The following is a 27,450-nucleotide window of genomic DNA, read 5'->3' as shown; positions in this document are numbered from 1 at the left end:
CCTCACATGTTTGCGGTCGTTTTCAACACACTTGCATCGTTATAACATTAAATAAATTATGGAAGGTCCACACCGCATCCCGGAGGCCACGTCAGCGATTTCAGAGACGGAGGATGTCGCGCGGGATAAACGCCCATGCATTGCCGTTCCAGAGGTCCGGACGCCCGCATCTCATGTCATAGAACCATTGCCGCCAACCGAAGACCACACACCCACCCCTTCCGTGTTACAGATGAGTCTCATCCTGGAAGCATTGAACGATATGATCAAAGAAAGGAAACAACTGAACGAAACACTAAACAATATAAATAAGAACTACGACCAAATAAAGGAAGTCAAACAAGCAAGCGGACGTGATACATGTATGGAAGACCAACCTACCGAAAATGTCAAGGCTGAAGTCACGCCGCACCCCGCAGAACGCCGAGAGGGACCAGCCGACATCACCCGCCAGGCCGAGGACGACATCCATCAGGTAGAAGGACAGCCCGTACCACCGTGCACCGGACACCAGGAGTCCAAGGACGTTGCCCGCCGAGTGGAAGAGCAGCCCGGACCGCCGACCGCACGTATCTCCCATCCACCAAGGACAGCACCTGCAACACATCAAATCAGTATCCATCAAAAACAATCAGAAAACAACATTAGAACAATTAAAATCCGCATAAAGTCAAGACCACACACAAGCAGCAAAACAATTCAAGAAAGAAGAAGAATATCTAGAAGAACCTACAACCACCGCCGTCATGTTAGGCTAAAATCGTACATCAAGCTTTCTACTAGCATGCAAGAGAGAAGAAAATCATCAAGAAGGGCCTACAACCACCGCAGTCATGTTCGGTTAAAATCAAGTAGACTGTACACCGGCATGCAAAAAAGGAAAATATCATTTGGAAAGACACACAGACACCACCGGCATGTCAGGTTTAAAAATAGCAAACTGCATGTTACCGGCCGACAAAGAGGAAATGCATTTGTGAGAATCGATTTACACCATAGGCACATTCGTTTTAAGCCAAGTTTTAATAAAACGGATAGTCACAAATTGGAATTGGACCTTGATAACACCGAAACCAAATTTAGATGGGGGCTTGAGAAAGAAATAATTGTTCAATTAACTGAAACTACGTTCATGGATTATACGAATCATCAAACTTTTCATGGTCACAGCCTACCTACCGAATCATTACTTTGCAGACTAGCATCTTTCTACTGCAGCCTAATCAACATAGCCTAAACTTCGCCGCATCTCAGCCAATAAGGAAATATTATTAATTCACTTCAAATGAAGAAACCGAAATCAACTTTAATAACAGAAGAAAATAAAACTACGAAAAAACTTTAAAAATTTACCAACCTAATCAAGCCATCTGCCTCATGTTACAGTCATCACAGAAACAATCGCCTGGTATCGTCTGCACAACTGAAAAACAGAAACAAGAATTATATTATCCACGGAAAATAATTATAAATTAGAAATAACATGAAATTAGTAGTGAATAGGAGGAAAGAAAATAAACAAAGTTTATTTAAAAAAAATGTGTAAATCTAACCTTGAAATACAGAATCGATAGAAAAAATCTATTCAGAACCAAAGCCTGTTCGATAATTTTCTTCGTCCCACCAACCAATGTGTACGAAATCCTAGAGTCAATGTTAATAGAATCCAAGCAATATCGTTATTCAATTATTAATGTAACATATTATTTAATGTGAAATCATAAGCAAAAACGCAACCAAAAATATATATTTATGTTAATTTGCACGAAATGCGCATGTTCTATGTCATATATGAATGTATCTCTAAAAAACTCCAAAGAAAATGAAATTCTTACCTTTAAATGTGAAATTTATTACTGTTGCATCAAAAGATCATGAATTGTAATTCAAATTGATAAATGTAATCTTAAGGACTTAATATTTGTAACCAACATTGATAAAAATCAAGAAAGCCATTTCAAGTGTAACCCTGTTTGTACGCAACGTACTAAGCGCAAATAAGAAATTGCTCGAGTCAAACGGTAGACGATTGTCAAGTCACCGAAGTAAAATCACACTCTCACCCAATTTATGTAAAAGCCAAACCAAAGAGTCGAAACCTGTAATAACTATGAAAAAATGATGAAAGTCTATATTTGTTGCAAATACTATTCAAATCTTAAGAAGTAATATGTGAAATCTTGTATATTTGTTATAGTTATGGGTCTGCTCATAAGCCACCCGTGAATGGAAGTTGTGGAGTTGTTTTTAATGAAGGATCCTAAGAGAGCTCATTAATTATTGTATTTCGATTGTATCCAATGAAAGGAACAATCAATTATTTATTTTTCGTAGCCAAAAGTGCACGATATATTGTTTTTAGTGTTAAGTGTTGAGTTTTCGTAGAAGTAAGGAGATGAAATAGTGTATTCATCACAATATCGGATTTTTCAAATAGTCATTGTTTCGACTCGTCTCCCAATTACCTATTTAAAATATCCTGGGGGCTTTTGTGTGATGAATTTTTCAAATAGATCTCATGAGAAGAGAGAAAAATTGTGATTACCTTTTAAAATGAAAGAATTTGCTAAAGGAATAGTTAGCGACCGAGCGATAAAGCTTACTTATCAATAACTGTATATTAGATAAGAGTACCGTTCTGTACTGAATATTTTTCTAGGAAAATTATTCAATAAAATTATAATTATTTTGCGAATAAAGCACAAATTATTTACGAATCGCTCACCGATTTTGAGGTTACATTTGTTTACTATCGATCAGATGTTTTTAAAACAGTTCGAACGCAGCTGACTGATTCAAAGCATTGTCAAATATCATACCGGTTCTCATGCAAGGTAAAATATCATTCCTAAAAATTATAAAACTATCAATAAAGGATCAAGAATTTCAAAATAAAAAATAAAATGTATGTATTATTGTTGAAATTATTTATTATTTAAGAAATTGTATTATGCGTCAGGTCTTATTGTAACTAAATAGGTCATAGCATGAAATTCTATTATTGATAAAATGGCAGAAATTAATTATAATAATCTCAAACCTAATAAAAATTGTACAAGAATATTAATTTATTAATAATTTAATTCAACTGAACCACATGGTAATTAAATCTCTTTGGTAGGTCTAAACCAATCACAGTGCATAGAAATAGCACCAAGACAGTGATCGTTTGAAAGCAACACATGTTAATCTATTATCAGACACCAACCCTGCCTTATCAGTTACACTAGCACGTGTACATTGTATGAGAGGAACTATGTCTATAAGATTAAGCAGTTTTAAGAATTACATAAATTAAATTATTATTGTAATTAAAGGAATTGTATTCTACTACTTGCCACTGACGTCATGTTTACGTCACAAGCGTTCTACCAATGGCAAATTTTTATGCAAATGATTACATCGAGATTCTGAGAAGCAAGGTCTAGCCTAAAAGCTTAGAGAAAAGAGCAGCACTTCCCTTTTGAAATCCTTACCGTGTAGATCTCTTTCATAGTTACCAAAGACCTATTTGTAAAATTTCTTGTTCGATTTTTAAATGTTCTATTTGTGAGCCGATATTTTAGGCCAATCTATTTGTTATTTGTAAATTTCTGTTTTCATCAATCGATAAATTTAAAAGCTTAAAGTAAACTATCCCTTAATTAATTCGGTGAAGGAGATATTTAAATTAAAATTCCCCACGTGCTGAAACCAAAGCCTGGATTGCCGCCGATCAAACGATTTTTGATCTAAAGAAGAAAACCACGACGACCAAGGAATTTCACGTGAGTTATAAGTCATAAGGGGCCCCAATCTACGCTTCGAAAATATTTCAGTGCAGAAAAACATAAATTTTTCTTCGTTAAATTATTGGCCACGCCGACAAGCGCTTTAGCATTTAAGAGCCTAGAATTTATTCATATTGAATTTATAAGAATTTGTAGTTGATTAACTATCCTCCGCTGCCTGAACCACGACCCGAGCATTTTAAAAAATATTTTCTATAATTCATTTTTTCACTATTTTTTCAAAACTGTTCAATTTTATCAATTGTAAAATTCTGTTGAATCACGCATGGTATCATGCAAGCACAAGAACATTTTTAATTCCTTCTGTTAATGCTAAATTATTATCAACCTGTAAATCAAATTCTGAATCTGCACTGTATGATTACATATTTTATTATAATATATTTCAGTTTTGTTAATTCGCTTTCTGAGTTCGATTATTTCTTAAGCCTGTCAATTATTGTGTCTGATACGTTCTATATCATCAAGAACCGATCGAATACGATCATTGGAATAATTGAATCAAGCTGGATATTGGAACAGGTCTAAGTGGATGTAGCGAGTGGGGTCAGATCGAGATATTTATTCTTTGTCCTTACCTGCTCATATATCAGCTTTTATCTGTTACCTACCTCGAATTTGGAGCGAACTCATCAATTGTACAGCAGAGGCAGCCATAGATCATATAAATTCCTACAATAGAGCTTAAAACCCGACAAGACTCTGTTCTCGAAGTATATTCTGAACGATATTGGGTTCAAATACCGTATTTTTAATCCTTCAGAACTTATTAGAGACGCAGTCCCGTAAATTATCTACATCGGGATTTTTGCTCGACCTGTATGATTTTGTATGCTCATTCTTCACAGGTAATAATTTTAAGGTATCCGTATTCAGTGTTTAGCGTCCGCTACACTACTTATAAAAATTTCATCATTATACAATCTGTCATTAGAAGAATCAAGGGTGAGCGAGCGTTTAGGCCTCCCGCGATTCCGACAATTGTATTGAGTCTTGTAGTGAGTCAATCAGTCTGGTGTTCACTCAGCGTCCTCACACGCCATTACAAAATTTATAGCCACTACACCACTGACTCAGTGCAAGATTCACCCTACATGTGTGAAGCCGTTAAAAAACGCACCACATGATTTGCCGGCCCAACGTGAGGCATTTAAATACAGCATTACATCACCCTACGTGTGTTGTCCTATCCTTGGAGGTGAGAGTGACTCCCCCAGGAAGAGCACCACAATATATATAAATAGAATTTTTGTTTTATATATATATGTTGAAAAGAAACTACAAACAAAGCACAATTACTTTTAAGTGGAGTTGAAAGATCTGATACCGTACGATACTAAAACTGCACTTCAGTGGACCTCAAAAAGCCTACTGAATTCACATCTGTCAGAAGGAGAGAGATCGATTGATTGAAATGAATTGAGAGATGGTGTGTGTGTGTTTAGAGAGACAGATAACATAACAATAAGAAGGAAATGGAAGTGAGAATGGTCAGAATTGAATTCATATTCAAATCTTGGCATATTCATAAGCTTAGTTGATTTTTCTTTTTTAGATTCTTATTTTCAAAGTTTAATATAAAAAAAAGGTTTAAAAATATTCGAGTTTAAGCCTGAACTTTTACCTAAATGTTCAAACACTCCTAAAAACCTTTGCCTGTCCCTTTGTGAGCAAAAAATCATTAGCTTATTAACTTAGTACGTATTTACTTACTTTACGTAGTACCTTATTTATAGTACGTAATGGAAAGCTATATTATAAACAGTCATAGTCATAACTCCCTTGTTTTCGGGTATTTTAGAAAATGGGACTTAAGCCTAATAGAATTTGGGGTCGCTGAATTCAAATCTGAAATCAAAATTCCTCTATCTCCATCATTGGACGATTTAGATTTTGGTGGAGAGGATAGCCTTGAAAAGTACGGCAGGCCGGGCTTGCGGTGCTTACTACTGTAGGTAGGTAGTGTGTAGTGATTTTGCTCAGTCGTTCAAAGACACGGGCCAAATCTGCGATCCAATAGCCTTGTACAGGTGTATAGGGCCCTTAAGTAAGTAAGGCCTACCATACTCTTTTTCATTCCATTTTACCATACCTACCATTTTAATTAATAACCTATGCTTTGTTTTTTATTTTGTTTTTAGAGGTAAAGCACAAAAAATTATTTGTTTAGCGTTATAAAAATACTTCCACAAACTGTCCACATTTCCGTGAGGTGACAGAAGATTAGACTTTTCTTGTTCTTTCCTCTTTACAAGGAAAACTTGACTTTTCAACAGCAACTGCTACTTGTCGGAAAAAGTTTTCCGACGCAAAATTTTGTTGCGGTGCAAGTGTAGTGACGTCACAGTGGTGAGTGGTTACGTGATCATGGCGCCGCGATCAAGTCATCATGTTTTCTAAAATTCTAACCACGACAACAGCCAACAACAGTTTACAGTTTACATTACATACAACAATCTACTTTAATTTTGATTAATTTGTTATTATTCTAATTAAATTATCAAAAGAAGTATAAATCATAGTTATGAAGTGTCTGTAATCATTGATAGAATTCAAACATAATTGTCAATTGTGAAACAGTTCTTATTTGTTTGTGTGATGAGATTTTAGACAAGAAAGATGCCACCAACTATACAAACAAATGTGACTCCCGAAAGGGAAACCAGACCTCAAAGACCTGTAGAAAAAAGGTAAGTAATTTTTTTAAATGTTCAAGCAATAATAATTCTAACAATTAATTGTTGAAATTAAAATAAGGTTTTTAAGTTAGTTAGTAAGGTGGGTAGCTGGCCCAATTTATCAAATTTGTCAGCAATCTAGTTGCACAAAGCTTTCAAAGTGTGTAAAATTAAAGATAATGATAGTTTTACATAATTAAAGCAACGTTTTCTTCCATAATATTGTCGTTGTTAAAATTACCGGGAAGATGTAAATGGTGACCTAACCTCTCTTGTTACGCTTACATACCGCGGCAGCTTACTATTACTAGTTACTAGAGACCTCATTTTAGAGTAAAGCTTGCAAAGTTTTCAAGAAAAGACCATATTTATATTTTAGTTATTTTTAAGCTATTGTCTTGAACCAGTTAGTCAACCATTTTTATAATTATTCAATAATATGTCTATTTAATTAAATAAATTGGTAGGCTACATAATAATTTTCAGCTGTTTGTTTTACTAAAATTTAAATGTTCTATTCTAGGCCTAAGTTACTTAATTTATTTTTAAAAATTGTTCTTTCTTATTTTCAGGTCAGAACTGGTCTGTCGAGTCAAATATTGTAATACTTTACCAGATATACCGTTCGACCCAAAGTTCATCACATATCCATTTGAAACAACAAGGTTTGTATATTAGTTCATAATAATTATATTCTAAAGGCTTTTACACGTAATGTTTATTTTTTAGGTCTTGTGCCTTTTTTTCTTTTGGAAAGTGTTATGATTTTACACAATACATAACTCAATAATAATTACAAAACCAGCCAAAGCACTACTTGTCTGCTTTGATCAAGATGGCGGTTGAAGGTAGTAAGACTTTTTGCGGGCTCTGTAAAAATATCATAAAAAATAACGACGATGCAATCATGTGTGATGTATTTTGTAAAAACTGGTTTCATACGTCATGCGTGAACATTTCATCGGAAAATTTAGGAAAGATTACGGAATTAGGCGAACTTTCAATGTGGCACTGCGAAAGCTGTGAAGTGAGGTTAAAACGTGTTCGAAGTGTTGAATTCGGAGTAAAAGATTTTGTGGATGTAAATGTAAAACTCGACGAAATTACAAATAATATTAATGTAATGAACCTTGGAAATGTTAAATTGTTAGAGAAAATTGAAGTTTTATTAAGAAATCTAGGTTATTCAGAAAAATCATCTCTGTCTGAACATGTTCAACCTACAGCTCTAACCAAGTCAAACCCTACTTTGAACTACAATAAAAATCTTGTAAACGATGGCAACCTGAATATTGTGCTAGATGAACTCACGAAATTGAGTGAAAATTCACTACAACTAAGTAGAAGACTTGACATAGTGGAAGGTAAGAATCGAAATCTCAAACTCAGGAAGCCAAAACTGGTAAGTGATAAAAATAATTCTTTACTTGGCATGCAAACAACTAAAACTGCGAATAGACATCTCACTAATTCACAAAAAACTTTATCAGATAGTAACCATGAGAACAACTGATATTTTCCTCCTTCAACATCTAGTATTGACTTTTCATCATTAAATAATAGTGGACAAAATAAAAGTACATCCTATGAAATTTTAAACATTGACGAAGTTAGTGCCAAGTGTGACCTAAAAGATGCATTCTGCGATGATATTGCAATTAAGGACAGTATTATAAGAGAAGATGAGTGGAAAACTGTTACAAACAGAAATGGACGTGGTAAAAATAAGACTTATGCCAAATCTGTCGGTAGTAAATACCAAAAAAATGACAAATCCCCTAATACATTATCAAAAATCAAAAAAACCTATTCTTTTAAAGATAAACCATTACTGGTTGGCTCAAACAACTCCCAACAAGTCAATGGCCAGGATTATAGCCTAGTAGGTGACAAGCTAGCCTGGTATCATCTTGAAAAGATAAAAGCGGGTGCAACCGAGAATAATGTAAAAACATTTTTGACAGATACCTTCCCTGGACTTAATTTTGTTGTAGAAAAGCTGGAAAGCAAAAGTGTGTCATATTGTAGCTTCAAACTTGGAGTTGATTTTGATCATAAAGATACTATCCTTGATAACACTAAATGGCCAAAGTATGCTACTTTAAGACGTTTTTTATTCAAACGCCCTCAGGGAGCAAAACTGATACAAATATGAAAAAGAGCAAAGTTACCATGGATGTGAATAAAGTTACCATGAATGTAAGTAAAGTTACCATCATTGTATTGAATGTTCAGTGTATTTAGAACAAAACTCGACCTTCTTGAATTTTTATTTGATGAGATTTATACTGACATTTTCTGCATAGCTGAGAATTGGCTGAAAGAGGAGGAATCAGAATTTTATAGCGACCTAAATAACCTGAATCTAGCTGCCGCCTATTATAGGAAGCACCATACAAACGGTGGTTCAGCAATATATTTTTAAAAAAGACCCTGAAATATAAAACAATCGATGTTAATAAATTTTGTGACGAACTGGTCCTGGAGATTGCTGCCTTAAGGTGCGTACAGACTTTCGCTCTGCACCGCAACCGAACGTCACTCCGCAACCGAACGTCACTCCAGCAGAGCGATTGATGATCGACCGGCGAGCAAGAGTCGTTCGACCAGGGAACGCGAGAAGATCTAACATCTTCCATAACGTTCATGATGGGTGCGTGGGCGGTGCGACTGTGGTTCGATGGAGGAACGAGGGCGGTACGAGGGAGGAGCGTGCTCGGTGCTGGTTGGAAGCGCGAATATGTGTATGCAGCTTTACAGTTGCTTGAGCCCTCAATGATTGTGGTATCAGTATATCGTTCCCCTAATGGTAGTTTGAATCAATTTTTCGAGAAGTTTGAGATCTTGCTGAAGTTTCTATCTAGATTTAACAAAAAAATTGTTATAGGTGGTGACTTCAATATTCACCTTGAAACCCAGAACGAACTAAGCTCCAGGTTTACATGTCTACTCCGAGAATACGGGCTCTACACTGCCAACAAGACGCCAACCAGAGGTACAGCAGTCCTGGATAACATTGCAACTAACCTTGATTCCTGGGAACATAAAACAACTGTGGTGGACCCAATGATTTCTGATCACTGTGCTGTTGTGATGGAAGTCCAACCCCAAATTGGCACTGTCAGCGTCCAACCTGAAATAGCATGGAAGGCTGAATATATCTTCTACAAGAGAATAGTCCGGGAGGAGCACATTCCAATACTTCGAGGAGAACTTAAACACATAAACTGGATGACAACTCTTGACAATGTAAGACCAGAATTCAGACTTGATATACTCATCTCAGTCTACATTAACAGTTTCAATCAAGTATTTCCTCAAACACATATAAAGACAAAATCAAATAAAAATATAACCTGCAAACTACACAGAGACAAATCCTGGTTTACCAAAGAGCTTCGCAACATGAAGGACCTGGTGACACTCCTACACTTTTTCTACAAAGCTGCCAACTCACCTGAGCAACAAACTTCATTGTATTCTAAATACGCAGACATGAATAGAAGGTACAGAAGTGCTGTAAATGATGCTAAAAAGAAACACACAGCAAATTACATCAAATCAGCCAGCAATGTCTGCAAGGCCGCATGGAGTGTAATAAATAGTCATAGGCCCAAAAAAGAAGAAGTAGAATTCGAACTGAATCCCGATGACTTCAATGACTATTTTACTACAGTTGCTGAGGAGATACAAGCAAGTTTACCAGCCAATGATATGGAACCATCTTCTAACATCATGTTGACACAACACAGAATGACTTAGTGGAAGGAAGTTAGTCCATCACAGATAGTGAATTTAGTAAGAAATTTCAGAGGCTCAAGGTCGCAAGACATCCATGGCATATCATGTAATATTTTCAAAGAAACCATCACAATGATTGCTGAACCAATAGCCAGTGCAATAAATGAATGTCTGAAATGTGGCAGATTCCCTGATATTTTGAAAACATCAAAAACCAGACCAGTTCACAAGAAAGGTGCAGTTGACCAGCCAGCTAACTTCAGGCCAATATCAATTCCTCCCACCATGGCAAAGGTGCTGGAGACTATTATGAAGCAACAAATGGTGGATTACTTCGAAAGTAACAACCTCCTCTGCCAACAGAAGCATGGTTTTAGAAGTGGCCGCTCTACAACAAGCGCACTGATTGCCCTGACTAGCGAAATCCAGAGCACATTTGAGACTGGTGATACAATGGCCCTTACACTGTTTGATCTGAGTAAAGCCTTCGATTGTGTTCCACACCAAATTCTCCTAAGGAAGCTGGAAAGGTATGGAATCAGCGGCCCGGTCCTCAACACCATAAAAAGTTATCTTGAAGACAGAAGCCAAGTAGTCTCAATAAAAGGAGCTTTGTCAAGGATTAGAGATATCAAACACGGAGTGCCCCTGTCTTAGGCCCCCTTCTATTCATCCTTTTGACAAATGACTTTGTTCCTAGCAAGGACTCCATACTGTTTGCAGATGATACGACGGTGATGTCTAGAGGAATATCTACTGAACAAGCATTGGCAATGAACGAAACTCACACACAGGAGGCAAAGAGATGGTTCCAAATAAACAAGCTTAAACTCAATGAGGACAAATCCCAAATATTAATATGCTCTCTGAAAAACGAAAAACCTGAAAGCCACACCGAACCAGTAAAATTATTGGGTTTTTGGCTTGACAGAAAATTGAAATGGGACATTTCAAAGACATGCCTAAAACTAGCAAGAGTCCTACATCTCCTAAAAAAAACTAAGGTATGTTGTCACTCTAGAATACTTGATGACAGCTTACTCACAGCAACTCAAAAAAGTTTTGAAATATCAGCACTGCGACTGTATAACCAGCTCCCTGAATATATAAAAAATTGCGAAGCCAGAAAGTTTAAGCAAATATTGAAAGAACGCCTAATACAACGGCCATTATACTCATTGGCAGAACTAGTGGATGAGCCCCTATACTCAAACACAAACAGCCGCCATCCCAGAGTCTGAGGGATGACCCCCTGAACTCCCTGACACAGTCTATCCGGTTTTCCCGGTCAAGGACGAAGAATTCAAGTATTCAAGTAAGTAAGTAAGTATTTGCTCTTAATAATAATAGTCTTTCAAGAGTCATAAAGCCTGATTTTATCCTCCTTGTCATCACTGCAAAAACACTGTAGGCCTATGTAATAGATCTTTTAGAGAGGAGGAGAAATAGACTAAATACTCATCATTAACTTTTGATATAGTTGCGTAGGCTACTCTGCGAGAATGGCAATGATGATAATATGAGTGTTGGGTGGCATGAGGTCCCCATTTCACACCAACCTAAAATCGATTCCAGCCTGTGAGAGAGCTACTAACATGCTTGTAGGACAAAAGTCAGTCATTCTCAGGTCACTCAGTTTACTAAGCGCAAATGTTTATTGGTTACGGACCCAGTGTGATTGCGTACCACTGGACATGTGGAGCAGTCACTCAGCTAAAACCGCTTGTCATTCTCCCTGGGGATTGGAGCTCAGTGGAAGGGTATTCAAGCAAGCGAGGATTGGGATTAGAGTACTGCGCATGCGCTCTTTTTCTTGCAATCTGTTTTGCTTTTGCCAGCAAATAGCCAACCACTTTACCAGTCAAGCTTTCTCTCATGATTGAACCAACTATGCATTGTTGTATTATAACTTTAACAGTTGTTATATTATACTCCTGTCACCAGCGTAATAGCTCCAATTAATTTTATCACTCTTCCAATAAAACAGAAGTTGCTAATTCACGACATGTTTTGGTTCACTGATGAAGATACACGGTTCTTGATAAAGATGCACTTTGTAGTATCTTGTATTAGAACAGAATATCAATATGCAAATAATGTCTTTTCAGATTCATTCAATACAAACCGACATCACTGGAGAGAAATTATAAGTATGAGGTGTTGACTGAGCACGATCTAGGCGTAATGATTGATCTCATCAATCGTGATACTTATGCCACTGATTATCGGGCTCACTTGGATCCGGCTGACGAAAAACTACTTGAAGAAGATATCCTCACACCGCAAGACTCTAAAAGGTAAAGCACCGACTAATTTATCAAATATATTTGATCGTTTCGTTGTGATCTTTTAGCAAATAGAGTGATCCGCGGTCTAGTTGATAGAGTGCTTGCGTTGCAGCCTAGAGATCCCCGATTCAAAACTGCACGTTTTTGAACAGGTCACTCCCGTATTATCGAATGGGTACGTTAAAATGTCGGTCCCGGCTGAAGTATGACAGTCGTAACTAAGGCCCATTGACGACTTGAATGATTTATTCAGTTGAGGTGGAACTTCCGTCAGGGACACCCCATCAATATAAACCATACGAATATCATTATTATTATTAGCAAATAATTCTTTTACATTATCAATCACATTGGTTATAGATAAATGAAGATTATCTTTTATAAAAGTTCATCAAAGATTTTATAAATTATTTGACCGAGTATTTGCCCTTTTCCTAGATTCTCTCAATTTTTCATCAAAGTTCGATTGTCATGGAAAATTTTCACATTTTCGGCTTTTAAGTCGAATTAAAATTTAATTTCTTCCAAAAATGTGGGAGTGGTTTTTCTATGTATCGATTCCGTGTAATAAAATCGAATGAATATTAAAAGTGCTAGATAGCCTTCACTGTAGGTAACTTATAACAGTTGGTTCTTCACATTCAGAAAACATTGAATTGTATAGCATTGTATTGCATTGTGAGGAAAGGATTCGATGAATTGTTAACGTTACTTTCAATTAAGTGTGATGCTAGTTTCAAGGTAGAGATCCTTGAAAACGATTATACTAAAGTAACTTGTTAAATAATAATTTCAAGAAGAAATTTCAAAAAAAATGATATCAGTTAGATAAAATTACTAATCATACTAGTCATGACAATAATTTGATAATTTCTGGTGTTTGTATCATGTAATTTAGAAGTTCTTAAATATAAGGAAAAACTTTTTATATCCATACCCTAGATGTGCAAGTATCTGTATATTACGACAACCAACAGAAAATAAATTTGTACAATGTCTGGGAGTCTTTTTTCTATAGCTTATTATATTATAGGGCGTGTAAATTGTTATGAGACTGGTTTTTGATTGGGATTAATCTATCTAAGAGTAGAAAATAGGTTTCTGAATTCTCAAGAACAAAATCTTGATTGTTGATTCATCTACAGGAAATATTGTTATTTACTGTTTTTCCCTTTATAAATTACAGAACTCGCCAACATGCCAAGAGTGTATCATGGTTGCGACGTACTGAGTACATTTCTACTGAAACTACCCGATTCCAGCCTCAGACCATGGACAAGGTGGAAGCTAAAGTCGGATACAGTATCAAGAAGTCATTTAAAGTAAGAAATACATTCTTGATTTCAATTCTATTACAAGTTTGTTATTTATCTACATTACTCATGTTTATTAGGAGTTTGATTTTCAACTCAATCATGTACAGTTCATATTAATCATGCAATGTATTCTAAAAAATTACATTATCTAAAAAAACATAAGACACCGTCCTGCAATAATATAATCTGTTGAAAATAGTGCAACTTTTTGATTTCTTGTCAAGGTTTTAGATATGATTCATTGATGTGATGTGTGATATTCAACTAAATCCATAATTGAACACTCTATTATTCAAATACTAGATTTTTTCAGATTTACACTCCATATTCAATTCATTTGGTATTTAAGATACTGTATTTAATGCTATCTATTATTCTAGGATGAGACTATATATATGGACCGAGACAGTCAGATCAAAGCTATTGAGAAGACGTTCAAGGATTCGAAAGAGCCAATTGAGAAGCATTACTGTAAGCCCAATGTGGTGCCAGTCGAAGTACTTCCAGTCTTCCCAGACTTCAAAGTAAGTTATCAAACTTACTAATATAATGTTCTTTCCTAAATTTCTTTCAAATAATTCAGGCTGATTCATTCAACCTTCGGGTAAATGACATTATGTTGTATTGATATAAATAGAAGGTTTGTTTTCGCTATATTTCCTGAATTATTCTTTTTACATAAAGTATTTGAATATATTCAATTCCAGTTTGATGTATTCAGTTTAGAGGCATTTACGTTTATGCAGAAATTTGATTACTGAAGCTTTTGACCTTTATCTAAAGTCTGTAGTTAAGTGATTGGACGACACGACTGAGTTTTTAAAAATTGAAACTTTATTAACACTACAACTACAGAAAATACCGAATTATAGAATTTCGGGAGCCGAGTGCTCTCGTCAAGAGTTTGAGTAGAACTAACTGAAAATAATTAATTGAGACATAAAGAAGACAATGCATAGTCAGCTATATTCTGTAACAATAGGGTTGTAATACTATTACTATAGATATTTAACTCCTCCACCCCTAGACTGAAGCTGTCCTCAGCGATCAGAATTTTGGGTTTGGAGGCAAGGCCCAAGAACAAATGTTGGGGCTTGCGAAGTTGCTGCTACATTAACATTTCTACAATTATTTCGTAAAGAAGTTACATATTTAATAAAGTTATATAATTTAAATACAATAAATATACTAAGAATAACAATAAAACATATAATAAAAATCCAAATATAATAAGTATCGTCTTTTGCAATGCTAAGTTCTTCTATTGCTAGTAGTGGTTCAATCTTAATATTTGCTTCATGTATAATATCAAATGAAAAGTTTGTTTTCAATTTACGAAATGGAACTTCAGATGGGATTGATATATCACTTTCCCAATATTCATGTATTTTAGGATGTTCGAATAACTGTTCTGACTTATTAAGATACAATAATTGAGTTGATTTTGGATATAATGTAGTCTTCTTTTTGTCTGATAAAATAATAGCTTTGTCAATTTTGTACAGTAGATATTGATTGATAATTGGAATGAATTTTACAAAAGAAGCACAATTACTAATTGTTTACAGTTTTCTAATTTCTTATCTTCTAACACTTCACTTATACACTTATTTTGTATCACTGTCACATTTCTGCAGTAGTAGTTGTCACACAAAAATTCACATTTACCAGATAAAATTTCGTCATATCTCAGGATAAGGGAAGGATATTCATGAATGGTGGTAACTTCAGTATTACGATAAACAGGATAGGATAATAAGAAGAAGGTTTCATAAGTAGGTGATTTTAAAGGGAATTCAATGAAGTAGGATATATATTCTTTATATATTGAGCAGTGTACCTTTGCTAATTGTCATAATACTTCTGGTTCTTCAGAAATCAATTTTACATTCGATTCAGAAATAATATTATTTATTTCTTTATGGGATAATATACTAGAATGTAGAATATTCAATCTACAAAACTCCAAACTAGTATCTAAATCGCTTATTTTATTAAAGAGCAAACTTAATGAGCTAAATAAAAGGGAAATTGCTGGTTCAGCTGTACAGTCGTAGTTTCATTTGAGAGAGTTTTGAAATAGTTTATAATTTTCAAATTATTCCCATGAATCTTTTTCACATCAGCATTAAAATCGTCAATGAGCCTTTTGTTTACTGAAAATTGATTCTCAATATTATGCTGTAAGCGGTATTCATTTGACTGAACTTGAAATAATATTTTGTCGTATTTTTCTTTGTCGTTCGCATCCATGTTACCGGTTACCCATGAAATAGCTGAGCCAAGTCCATTGAAAAGTCCACGCTTATTTCTATTTTTGCTGATATTGATGTGATCTAGTTTTGTTTCTGTGTATTTTAAATGCATTGTTATGATGTCTAGACGGCCTTGATCGATATTGTGTTCACGCAAAGTGAATATTGTTCTTTTGATTGTATTTAATTCGATACGCAACATGTTTACATTAATATTATGCATGTATGTGAAGGTTTCATTTATTATGAACGAGTCCTGAATTTTGATAGGAGTGATGCCTGATGTTTTACTTAGATCAGTCAATCTATACAGGTTTGCTGGTGTTAGGAACATCATCAGAAGAAGAAACATTGTTACCTGAAACAGATAAATTAGTTGATTTCTTTTTCTTTCGAGCTCGCTTCACTCGATTCGGGTGAAGTTTGAAGGGTCGTTTCTGAATCGCTCTTGGATTAGTAGCTAATTGAGTTTCCTTATTGTAGTTCACTTTGAAAAATTTGGGTTTGTCCTTTTTATTAAACGTTGTCTTTATGAAGGGTTCGTTAGGCATTTCAAAATCTTTTTCTCTAGTTTGATTTAATCGATCAGTTCTGTTTTGTTTTTCTTGTCCTACTTTATCTTTTACTAGTTTGTGAATAGTTTTCAGTTTTTCTAGATAGGCGTTTGTTCTTTCTTCAGCAATAAGGGCTTCCGTTATTTCATCAACATATGGATTTTTCGATACACCAAAAGTCATTTCCATAGGAGTTAGTTTCAAAGTTGAATTTATTGTGTTATTGAATGCGATAATTGCAAGTTTCATATTATCTTCAGGTTTGTTGTCTTTATTTTCCATTTGTATAGCATTAAGGAGTTCAATGAGTGTCGAGTGTGCTCGTTCCAATAAACCCTGGGAATCTGGATGTCCCGGTGTTATATAATAAGGTTCTATCTTATATAAACGCAAAAAATCTCAAAGTCCAGCATTGTCGAATTCACGACCATTATCCATTTGGATTGTCTTAGGGCATGGAAATAGAGAAAAGTAATCATTCAAACAAGACTGTATTTCAAGTTGGTTCAAACCTGTTAGTGGATATGCCATGAGTTTTTTTGAAAAGCAATCTATTATCGTGAGGAATTTTATTCTACTGTATTGAAACGTGTCAATCTGCAGTTTTTCGAAAGGTTTGTCAGGAGTTGGGGTAATTTTGTATTCAACTTGAACAGGTCTTCTATCATATTTAACTTTAGCACATACTGAACATTTATTTATGTATTCTGTAATGTCTTTAAGCATGGTAGGCCAATAGTATTCTCTTCGAATGTGGCTATAGCTTTCATTAATTCCACGGTGATACGTTTTTCCTACATGATAATTGGATACAACTTCTTTTTGTTCCTCTGAATCAGTTATATCCAAATTCAGTTTCTTATATCTCCTAAGTTTCACAATTAAAATTAGCAATGATAACATTCTTAAAATTTTCAAAAATCATTTCATATTCCTTTTCCAATACACCTGTCCTGGAGCAAAGTATCCCATAAAGTGTGTTGGGTTTCAAGTATTGTATACACACATCATTTATTTCTTCAGGAGTGGATGAACTATGAAAATATAGAGTCAATCTGTTTTTTGTAAAAACTTTTCTGATAACAGGTTCTTTGTTGCCACGTTCTAAAATGATTTGATTTTGTTCAACATTGATTATTTTGTCATCTTCCGCAATAACTACTTGTTCGTTCGAACTCTCCTGTGAATGTATTGTAACTAGACTACGATTATCAACTTCTAGGTCATTAGCATCATTATCATTATTTACAATATTATCTCGATCGGAATTGTTAGTTTGTTCGGCAGATTTGCCTACATGTTGAAGAAAATCGTCAAGTGTGACGGTGTCTACTGAGGGAATGTCTGTGTTAGTGTTAAATCTAAGCAGTTCGTCCATGTCAAATTCGTCGGGGTCATCGAGATCATTGTTATTCTCGAGATCCTGAAAGTCATGATTGAAACCACGAAAACCACTTTCGAAACCTTGGAAAGGTTCGTCTTCATCATTTTCCATCATGTTAACGTCAAGTGGGCGTATTCTTGAAAGAGCGTCAGCTACTTGGTTCGATTTACCTTCCACATACTGGATTGAAAAATCAAATTCTTCTAGAAAGAGTTTCATACGAATTAATTTTGAATTCGGTTCTTTAATGCTGCGGAGCCATTGAAGAGGTTTGTGATCGGTTTCGATTATGAATTTTCTACCATAGAGGTATGGTCGAAAATGTTTGCATGACCACTTTTCACCATTTAAAGATCAATATTAATTTTTTTTATAATTTCATGAAAACCGTTCTTATTACAGAAATATACAAGAATAACTTTCCTCCAAATTTTATTTTACATTGAAAAATATTAATTTCACTCAAATCGGTTCACTGATACTAATGCAGCAATTGCTCAAAATGCCGTCCTTCAACTTGATTACACAGTCTGCACCTTTCAATCATGGACCGTCGAACTGCTATAAAAGCATTTTCATCATCTTGAATGGCACCTGCTGCAGCAACCACTCTTGCCACAAGGTCTTCTTCGTTTTCTACTGGCGTGTTGTAAACAAGGTCTTTCATATGGCCCCAGAAAAAAAATCTAAAGGGTTGAGGTCAGGTGAACGTGCGGGCCACGGTACTGGTCCACCCCGCCCAATCCACCGCTGACGATAGGTCATGTTCAGAAAGTCCGTAACAACATTTCCGAAATGAGCAGGGGCACCATCATGTTGAAACCAAATATTATATCTGTTTGCAAGAGGCACATCTTCCAAAAGTTCTGGTAGTACGTCTCTTAAAAAAGTAATGTACGTGGGAGAATTCAGACGATTAGGAAGAATGTATGGTCCAATCACGCGATTACCTAAGATACCCGTCCAAACATTCAGCGAAAATCTATGCTGATAACCACGCACTTTGACCTCATGAGGATTGTCTAAGGCCCAGACGTGACTGTTGCGAGAGTTGAAGATTCCTTCTCTTGTAAAGCTGGACTCATCGGTAAATAACACATTTTCTAGAAAATTTGGTTGGATAATGTCTTGCTGAAGAAACCAACGGGCACAGTTTACTCTTGGCTCATAGTCGCGTTCAACCAATGAGTGAACTTTTTGAAAGCGGAAGGGGTGAAGTCTTTCCTTGTTTAGTACACGCCACACAGAAGAAGCACTTGAATTGATTTGCTTTGCAACTGCTCTCGTACTCGTTCTAGGATTGAAATCGAATTTCTGCAATACTTCCTCTTCGAAAGCAACATTTCGAACTGCTCGAGGCCTACCAGCAATTACCCTGTTCCGTTCAAATGAACCAACTTCTCTCAGCCGATTGTGAGTTCTTGTGAACACCTTGTCGGAAGGGAGACGGCGGTTTGGAAATGCAGCTGCATACATTCTTCTTGCGTCGGTCGCATTGCCAAGAGCTGCTCCATACATGAAGTGAATATCGGTGTACTCCAGCGAACTAATTCCATTACAATAATTAAATATTTGTGTAGAAGCAACGTAAGAAAATATTGAAACTGGAAATTTAAGATAGAAATAAGACCTAGGAAACGTGAGACTAAGAAATAGGAAGCACTACATCTGGTTCTTTACTTTCAATGAAACAACAATACTTTTACAAGACAAACATTATCATCTGAAAACCATTGTAAAATCATCTGTTTGCCCATATGGAGCCATACCGAGTTTCAAAGCTTCATCTTAAATACATCTGGAATTAAAAAATTAATATTGATCTTTAAATGGTGAAAAGTGGTCATGCATGCAGTACGAAAAAAATTAATTTCTCTGTTATTCTTCGACCAATCTTGATAAATTAGGTATCATTGGAATTGTGAAAAACTTTGCTAACTTTTTTGTCTCTTGTAAATTTTCTGTAAAATGGACGGTTTTCGAGATATTCGCCATCAAAAATTTAAAATGGCCGCCATTTTGAAAAATTTCAACGAAAAATTTTTTTTTTATTTTTTATAGTTGAGTCTTTATAGCATAAATATTCATGCCAAATTTCAGATCAATACAACATTTCGTTCTTGAGATAAAAATTTTTAAGTGAAAAAAACAAAATGGCAGCTATAAGGATAACCGCTGAGTTTGGACACTTCAAATATGACATTTGTAGTCTCCTAGCATCCAGGTACAATACCCTAAAATTCTCGACACTACTTCTGAAACACCCTGTATAATAAGGTTCTATCTTATATAAACGCAAAAAATCTCAAAGTCCAGCATTGTCGAATTCACGACCATTATCCATTTGGATTGTCTTAGGGCATGGAAATAGAGAAAAGTAATCATTCAAACAAGACTGTATTTCAAGTTGGTTCATACCTGTTAGTGGATATGCCATGAGTTTTTTCGAAAAGCAATCTATTATCGTGAGGAATTTTATTCTACTGTATTGAAACGTGTCAATCTGCAGTTTTTCGAAAGGTTTGTCAGGAGTTGGGGTAATTTTGTATTCAACTTGAACAGGTCTTCTATCATATTTAACTTTAGCACATACTGAACATTTATTTATGTATTCTGTAATGTCTTTAAGCATGGTAGGCCAATAGTATTCTCTTCGAATGTGGCTATAGCTTTCATTAATTCCACGGTGATACGTTTTTCCTACATGATAATTGGATACAACTTCTTTTTGCTCCTCTGAATCAGTTATATCCAAATTCAGTTTCTTATATCTCCTAAGTTTCACAATTAAAATTAGCAATGATAACATTCTTAAAATTTTCAAAAATCATTTCATATTCCTTTTCCAATACACCTGTCCTGGAGCAAAGTATCCCATAAAGTGTGTTGGGTTTCAAGTATTGTATACACACATCATTTATTTCTTCAGGAGTGGATGAACTATGAAAATATAATCTGTTTTTTGTAAAAACTTTTCTGATAACAGGTTCTTTGTTGCCACGTTCTAAAATGATTTGATTTTGTTCAACATTGATTATTTTGTAATCTTCCGCAATAACTACTTGTTCGTTCGAACTCTCCTGTGAATGTATTGTAGCTAGACTACGATTATCAACTTCTAGGTCATTAGCATCATTATCATTATTTACAATATTATCTCGATCGGAATTGTTAGTTTGTTCGGCAGATTTGCCTACATGTTGAAGAAAATCGTCAAGTGTGACGGTGTCTACTGAGGGAATGTCTGTGTTAGTGTTAAATCTAAGCAGTTCGTCCATGTCAAATTCGTCGGGGTCATCGAGATCATTGTTATTCTCGAGATCCTGAAAGTCATGATTGAAACCACGAAAACCACTTTCGAAACCTTGGAAAGGTTCGTCTTCATCATTTTCCATCATGTTAACGTCAAGTGGGCGTATTCTTGAAAGAGCGTCAGCTACTTGGTTCGATTTACCTTCCACATACTGGATTGAAAAATCAAATTCTTCTAGAAAGAGTTTCATACGAATTAATTTTGAATTCGGTTCTTTAATGCTGCGGAGCCATTGAAGAGGTTTGTGATCGGTTTCGATTATGAATTTTCTACCATAGAGGTATGGTCGAAAATGTTTGCATGACCAGACTATAGCTAATAATTCTTTCTCAATCGTAGAAAGATTTTCTTCATGACGATTAAGTGTACGAGAAGCATATGCAATGGGTAAGGTTTTACCATTGAATTTTTGTGATAACACTGAACCTATAGCATAATTGCTAGCATCACAAGTCAGAATAAATGTTTTTGTGAAGTCAGGTAGCTGTAAAATTGGATCGTTTTGTAATAAAAGTTTTAATGTTTCGAATGACTTTTGATATTCTGGATTGTTTGGATTGATTTTAACATCTTTTTTCAAGGCGTGTGTGAGAGGTTTTGCAATGTTAGCGTAATCTTTTATCATTTTTCGATAATAGCCTGTCAATCCTAGAAATTGCTTAATTTCTTTTTCAGTTTTTGGGATTGGAAAGTTCTTTATAGCTTCTAGCTTTGAAGGATTGGGTTGAATTCCGCGTTCAGAAATTATATGTCCTAAGTACAGTAATTCTCGTTTAAAAAACTCGGTTTTGTCCAGTTGGATTTTTAGATTATGATCTCTAAGTTGTTTGAAAACTGATTTTAGATGTTTCAAGTGTTCCTCGAGATTATCGGAAAACACAATTATGTCGTCCATGTAGACTAACACATTGGGCATTCTGGAAAACAAAATGTTCATTGCACGTTGGAAAGTAGCTGGAGCGTTCTTTAATCCAAACGGCATTCTCAAAAATTCATAATGTCCGTTCTCAGTTGAAAAGGCAGTTTTTGGAATTGATTCCTTTTCCATTTGAATTTGATGGAATCCAGAAGCGAGATCTATCGCTGAAAAATAGGTAGCCCTTCCAATTTTTCCAAATAAGTCCTCAATATTTGGGAGGGGATATTGTCTTCAATCGTTTTATCATTAATCTTTCTGTAATCTAATACGACACGTATTTTACGTTTACCGGAGGCGTCTGGTTTTTTGGGCACTACCCAAATTGGACTGTTATATGGGGAGTTGGAATGTTGAATTATTTTATTCTGAAGAAGTTTGTCAATTTCTAATTCAACGTCCTTCCTAAACACTTGAGGGTATCTATAATTTTTAGAATATACAGGGATTTCGTCAGTAGTGTTGATTTTAAATTTCAACAGATTAGTACTACTTGTCAATTCATCATGTTCACGTTTGATGATTTCAGGAAAATTCCGTATTAGATTTATGATATGTTTCCGCTCTTCGACATTCATATGGTCCGTCCGAAGAAGTTTGGGAATTTCTCTTATAATATCCGAGTTGTTTGATACATCTGAGTTATCAATTTCATCATTGTCAAAAATAGTTTCTAGTTCTTCTATCTCTATTGGCTCGGGGCTTATGGTCATGAGCTCATTGGAATACACTACGCACTTACATCTATTTTCTTCTATACTAACAATACTTTCTTCAACGTAATAACTTTCATGAGAAACAGCTTTAAGTAGTCCTGTCTTGAGATTAGGAATCGACCTAACTGGTACAGTAACAACATTAAATCCTGGTTTCAATTGAATTTGTTCATTAGAGTTAATCACTGATAACAACGGTTTCGAAATAGTACGATAATCTAACGTGTTGTTTGTATAATTTACATTGGCTTTGAGTTCTTTCAAAGTTTCGTGACCTAATAAGATATCGTATCTTGTCGAAAAGTCATACACGTACATTTTGATTTGTGAACTTCCTGGAAACACAGTATTTGAGTTCATAAAAATGTATTCATTTCCACCACTCTCACCGGCTGGTGTTTTTACTACGAACTTTTCTTTATATCTGGTCACATTGGGTGGTATGATAGAGAGAGGGGTTCACATAGTTCTTTGACGACCCAGTGTCAACCATCCATTTACGGTTAGCGTGGTCGACAAAATATGGGAGCGACTTATTTATGATATTCAATTCAAATTTTTTGGGGGTGTTTCCGCTGAGTGTGTTGGGCCTACCCCTAAAAAATGAGCCTGCATGTTGTTGAATGCTTCAGTAAGTGAAGTTAGCTGGTTTTGCATTCTTTGGATTTCGTTTCCGAAAGGATGAGATGAGTTATCTGTTAAGTCATCTTGCAAATGATGCACTTCAAACGGAGATTTTGAGTTCAGTTTGAAACGATTAGAAGGATTTGTTTGTACTGTGCGCATGCTGACAGTGTTTTGTGAATCCCACTTACTATTATGTGGTTGTCTGAATTGAGGATTGTTTTGCACAGGCCTCGGTTGCTGAGGGAATTGAGCAAATTGATTTTGAGGGAAATTTTGTTGAAAGTTTCTGTTCTGGGGGAATGTTTGCTGTGATGCATTTTTCTGTTGGAAGAAATTCGGTACTCGAGGTTGCGAGAAGTTGTTAGAAAAAGCTCTGTTGCTTGCTTGATAAGCATGAGTGAATGTGTTTGATCGCATTGGCGTTTGATTAAAAGCTCTTGAATCAATTTTATTGATAGTACTGATAGTTGATTTGAAGTTCAAGCTCCTTAGAACAATACTACAGTCATTAATAATCTTATGTCTAGCATCGTCAAGATCATGAATTTGCAGGATTTGCAAATGAGAGCCCAAAGTTGGATGAACTCCGTGAATCAATGTACGGGTGAGAGTTGCGTTCAACTGCTGCATTAGATTAGTCAAAAGTTCACCTTGGATACCATCTAGTTTATATTTAGTCAACACAGTTGTGCGTTTTTCATCGAGGCGATTAATGAATTCGATCGGGTGTTCATTTGAATAGGATTTCATGAAAGTAATTTCCGCAATTAGGTCTGGAACGGACCTGTTGTCAGCGAAGTTTGTTTTTAGAGCGGCTATCAGCTCTGTTACAGTTGTACAATTGTTATTAAAAACAACTGATTCTGCGGGTCCTGAAAGACGGCTTACGGCTGCCCTGAAAAGGAGCCAGTGATTTTCTGTTTTTTCGTCAATGTTTGCACTACAATAGGACACTAATAGTTCATTACAAGTACTAATAAAATGTGGTAGCTTATAGCAAGTACCATCATAGTGGGGTATGAATTTAAGAATGTCATGAGGAATTTGTTTCGAGATATTAGGCATTGTAGGGTGTGGTTGAGGAAGAGATATAACGAAATTACTCACAGTCGATTGAGGTTGGTGGGCGATGTTCCGGTTGTCGTCAGCGTCGGCGTCGGTGTCGTCTTCTCCTTCGGATGATATAAGGACAGCAGGAATCCTCCTGAAGGTGGCGAGATCTCGGTCCCTCTGTAGAGTCCTCTCGTCTCCTGCGGTGGCCAGCGTGGGGTTGAACTAACTGCTAGGCTGGATACGGTTACAGCGTGATGGTGATAGCAGCTTGATGGTGGTTTTCCATTGAGAAGTACTTGAAGTCGTTTTCGTTTTTGTAGTTTGATTTGATTTACACTTATTAACACTGGTGAAAGTTAAGTTCTTGTTGAAGAAATTTTTGGAAGTTTGAGTTTACTCTGATAACACTTGACTTTGTTTTCTCGTTGGAGAATAATTTTGTAGTTGAGTGGTAGATTTTGAAATTTTGAAGTCGAGTCACTTTCACTATGAGTTTCTCGTTGGAGAAAAATATATGGGTTGGTTCACGGATGAAGAGGTGAAACTCAAAGTTTTTTCGTTGCACAAGATAAAAGGTCTTGTATCAGAGTTTAATGAACGTGGATGGATACAACGATAAAACTTTCCGCGACGTAAGTTCGGGCGCCAGTTAAGTGATTGGACGACACGACTGAGTTTTTAAAAATCGAAACTTTATTAACACTACAACTACAGAAAATACCGAATTAAAGAATTTCGGGAGCCGAGTGCTCTCGTCAAGAGTTTGAGTAGAACTAACTGAAAATAATTAATTGAGACATAAAGAAGACAATGCATAGTCAGCTATATTCTGTAACAATAGGGTTGTAATACTATTACTATAGATATTTAACTTGTGACATCTTTTTTTGACATCAAATCAAATCTTTATTTGTCCCAAAAACATAATTACAATAACAAAATTGGTTGTAAATGAAAAAATTAAAATACAATATAAAATGAAAAAGAAAAATACCATTAATAGGATTATACATAACTATATTAAAAACGGAAAGTCCCTGCAAGGTTCGAGGAACCTGAGCGCAGAGGCCGAGTGTTCAATGCTTAACAGTACAAGAAAATAATAATGGGATATTATTAAGAAATAGGGAAAAGAAAAAGTAAGTGAGGAAGGGAAGAGAAAGAGCAGAGTGAAGGCTTAGGGGAAAGTAAAGAATAGTTGAAAATTACATAAAAAACATGAGAAGTCTTTATACTAAGCTATGAGGAAATTACATTGCCAAAATTACATTGTTCGAGATTATCCATGTATGAATTTCAATTAGCAGTTTTCTATTCAATTTACTAGTGATAAAATGGTTAGGAATAACATTGATGAGCTTTGATACCTGATATGAAAATTGTTTTCTACAAATTGATAAAATAGTATCTGTAATTTGAAAGGTAATAGATGAGGGACGGAGGTTGTACGGTGAAACACGCAGGTTGAAAAGATTCATTTGTTTATTTATGTAGATGATTAAATTTTTTATGTAAAGCTGCCTGACAGTTAAAACATCTAGCTCACTAAACAGAAACTCACTTGGATAGAGTCTGGGTTTCCCCAATATAGCTCTTGTAAGGTGTTTTTGAATTACAAATAGTTTTTCCAAGTGGTTTGAGTATGTTCCACCCCAAATTTTCATTCCATATTGCAGAAATGATTGAATGTAGGCAAAATATATGAGTCTTGAGATTTTTTTATTACCAACTTGGCTGATATTACGGAATTTACTTATCCAATGTCTGAGTTTGTTACATGTACTATTGATGTGAACATCCCAACGCAAATGTTGATCAATCATTACACCCAAATATTTAACACGATGTTCTCTATTAAGCTTTGAGCATGTACAATTCATCCAATCAGATTCGTTGCAATTTACATTATGGATTTTAATGGAATCCAAACCTTGCGGCTGGCCTATAGAATTTGGAGAGAAAGACATGACATTACTTTTTTCTATGTTCTATGTTAATATATGCTCATCAAACCAGGATTTTACTATTTTAAGTCCGGATTCTGCTGCTTTTTTAGTATCCTCCCAATTCGTTTCACTGAATAACAATGAAGTGTCATCAGCAAAAGCGATTGAGACACCATTTTTTAATTCTAACTTGAGAAGATCATTAATGTAGATTAGGAAGAGAATCGGCGACAAGACTGTTCCTCGTGGAAGACCGTAATCAGTGAGTTGTTCAAGGCTGGTTTTATTATCAATTTTGAGCATTTGGAATCTATTTTTTAAATAGCTCTTAAATAATTCAAGGGCTATTCCTCGAATACCCAACTTTTCCATTTTTATCAGAAGTTTTGAGTGAGGAATAGTGTCAAAAGCTTTAGCAAGGTCTAAAAATATGGCTATTGTTTTATTTTTGTTATTGAAATTTTCTGTGTTAGAAGAGATATTGCATCTACTGTACTTTTTTTATACTGAAACCCAAATTGATTTTTGTGAATTATATTATGCTTTAGGAGATAGCTAACTAAACGGTATTTTATTAACTTTTCAATAATTTTGGAAAAAGTACTCAACAAGCTGATTGGACGACATTTTTGATACTAATTGTTGATGAGTATTTTTTGTAATTCCAGCTGTGGAAATATCCCTGCGCCCAAGTTATATTCGATTCGGATCCTGCTCCTGTTGGCAGACCTTTCCCAGCCCAGTTAGAAGAAATGTCTCAAGCCATGATCAGGTCAGTATAGTATAAATGCGGTTATCTCTTTGATAAATTATTTTTTCAATAAAGACAACTCCAAATTGGACGTTTAAGTAATTTCAGATTATGGAATTTC

The 27,450-nt window shown here is 35.3% G+C and overlaps 1 protein-coding gene across 1 annotated transcript in view; it reads left to right on the top strand.

Annotated features, from left to right (window-relative positions):
* Nucleotides 1-6,141: 6,141 nt before the first annotated feature.
* LOC111055640 (RNA polymerase II-associated factor 1 homolog) overlaps nt 6,142-27,450 on the top strand; it is a 29,075-nt gene continuing 7,766 nt past the window's right edge. The window contains exons 1-6 of the mRNA XM_039432302.1: nt 6,142-6,481; nt 7,042-7,134; nt 12,319-12,507; nt 13,685-13,820; nt 14,195-14,338; nt 27,247-27,350. Of these exons, the coding sequence (XP_039288236.1) occupies nt 6,411-6,481; nt 7,042-7,134; nt 12,319-12,507; nt 13,685-13,820; nt 14,195-14,338; nt 27,247-27,350 (737 nt within the window). The 5' untranslated portion in view covers nt 6,142-6,410. The remainder of the gene's footprint in view (nt 6,482-7,041; nt 7,135-12,318; nt 12,508-13,684; nt 13,821-14,194; nt 14,339-27,246; nt 27,351-27,450) is intronic.

This window comes from Nilaparvata lugens, chromosome 7, assembly GCF_014356525.2.
Source record: "Nilaparvata lugens isolate BPH chromosome 7, ASM1435652v1, whole genome shotgun sequence".
NCBI classification, from domain to species: Eukaryota; Metazoa; Arthropoda; class Insecta; order Hemiptera; family Delphacidae; genus Nilaparvata; species Nilaparvata lugens.
The sequence above is the reverse complement of the archived record's forward strand: the minus strand, read 5'-3'. Positions and strand labels throughout refer to the sequence as shown.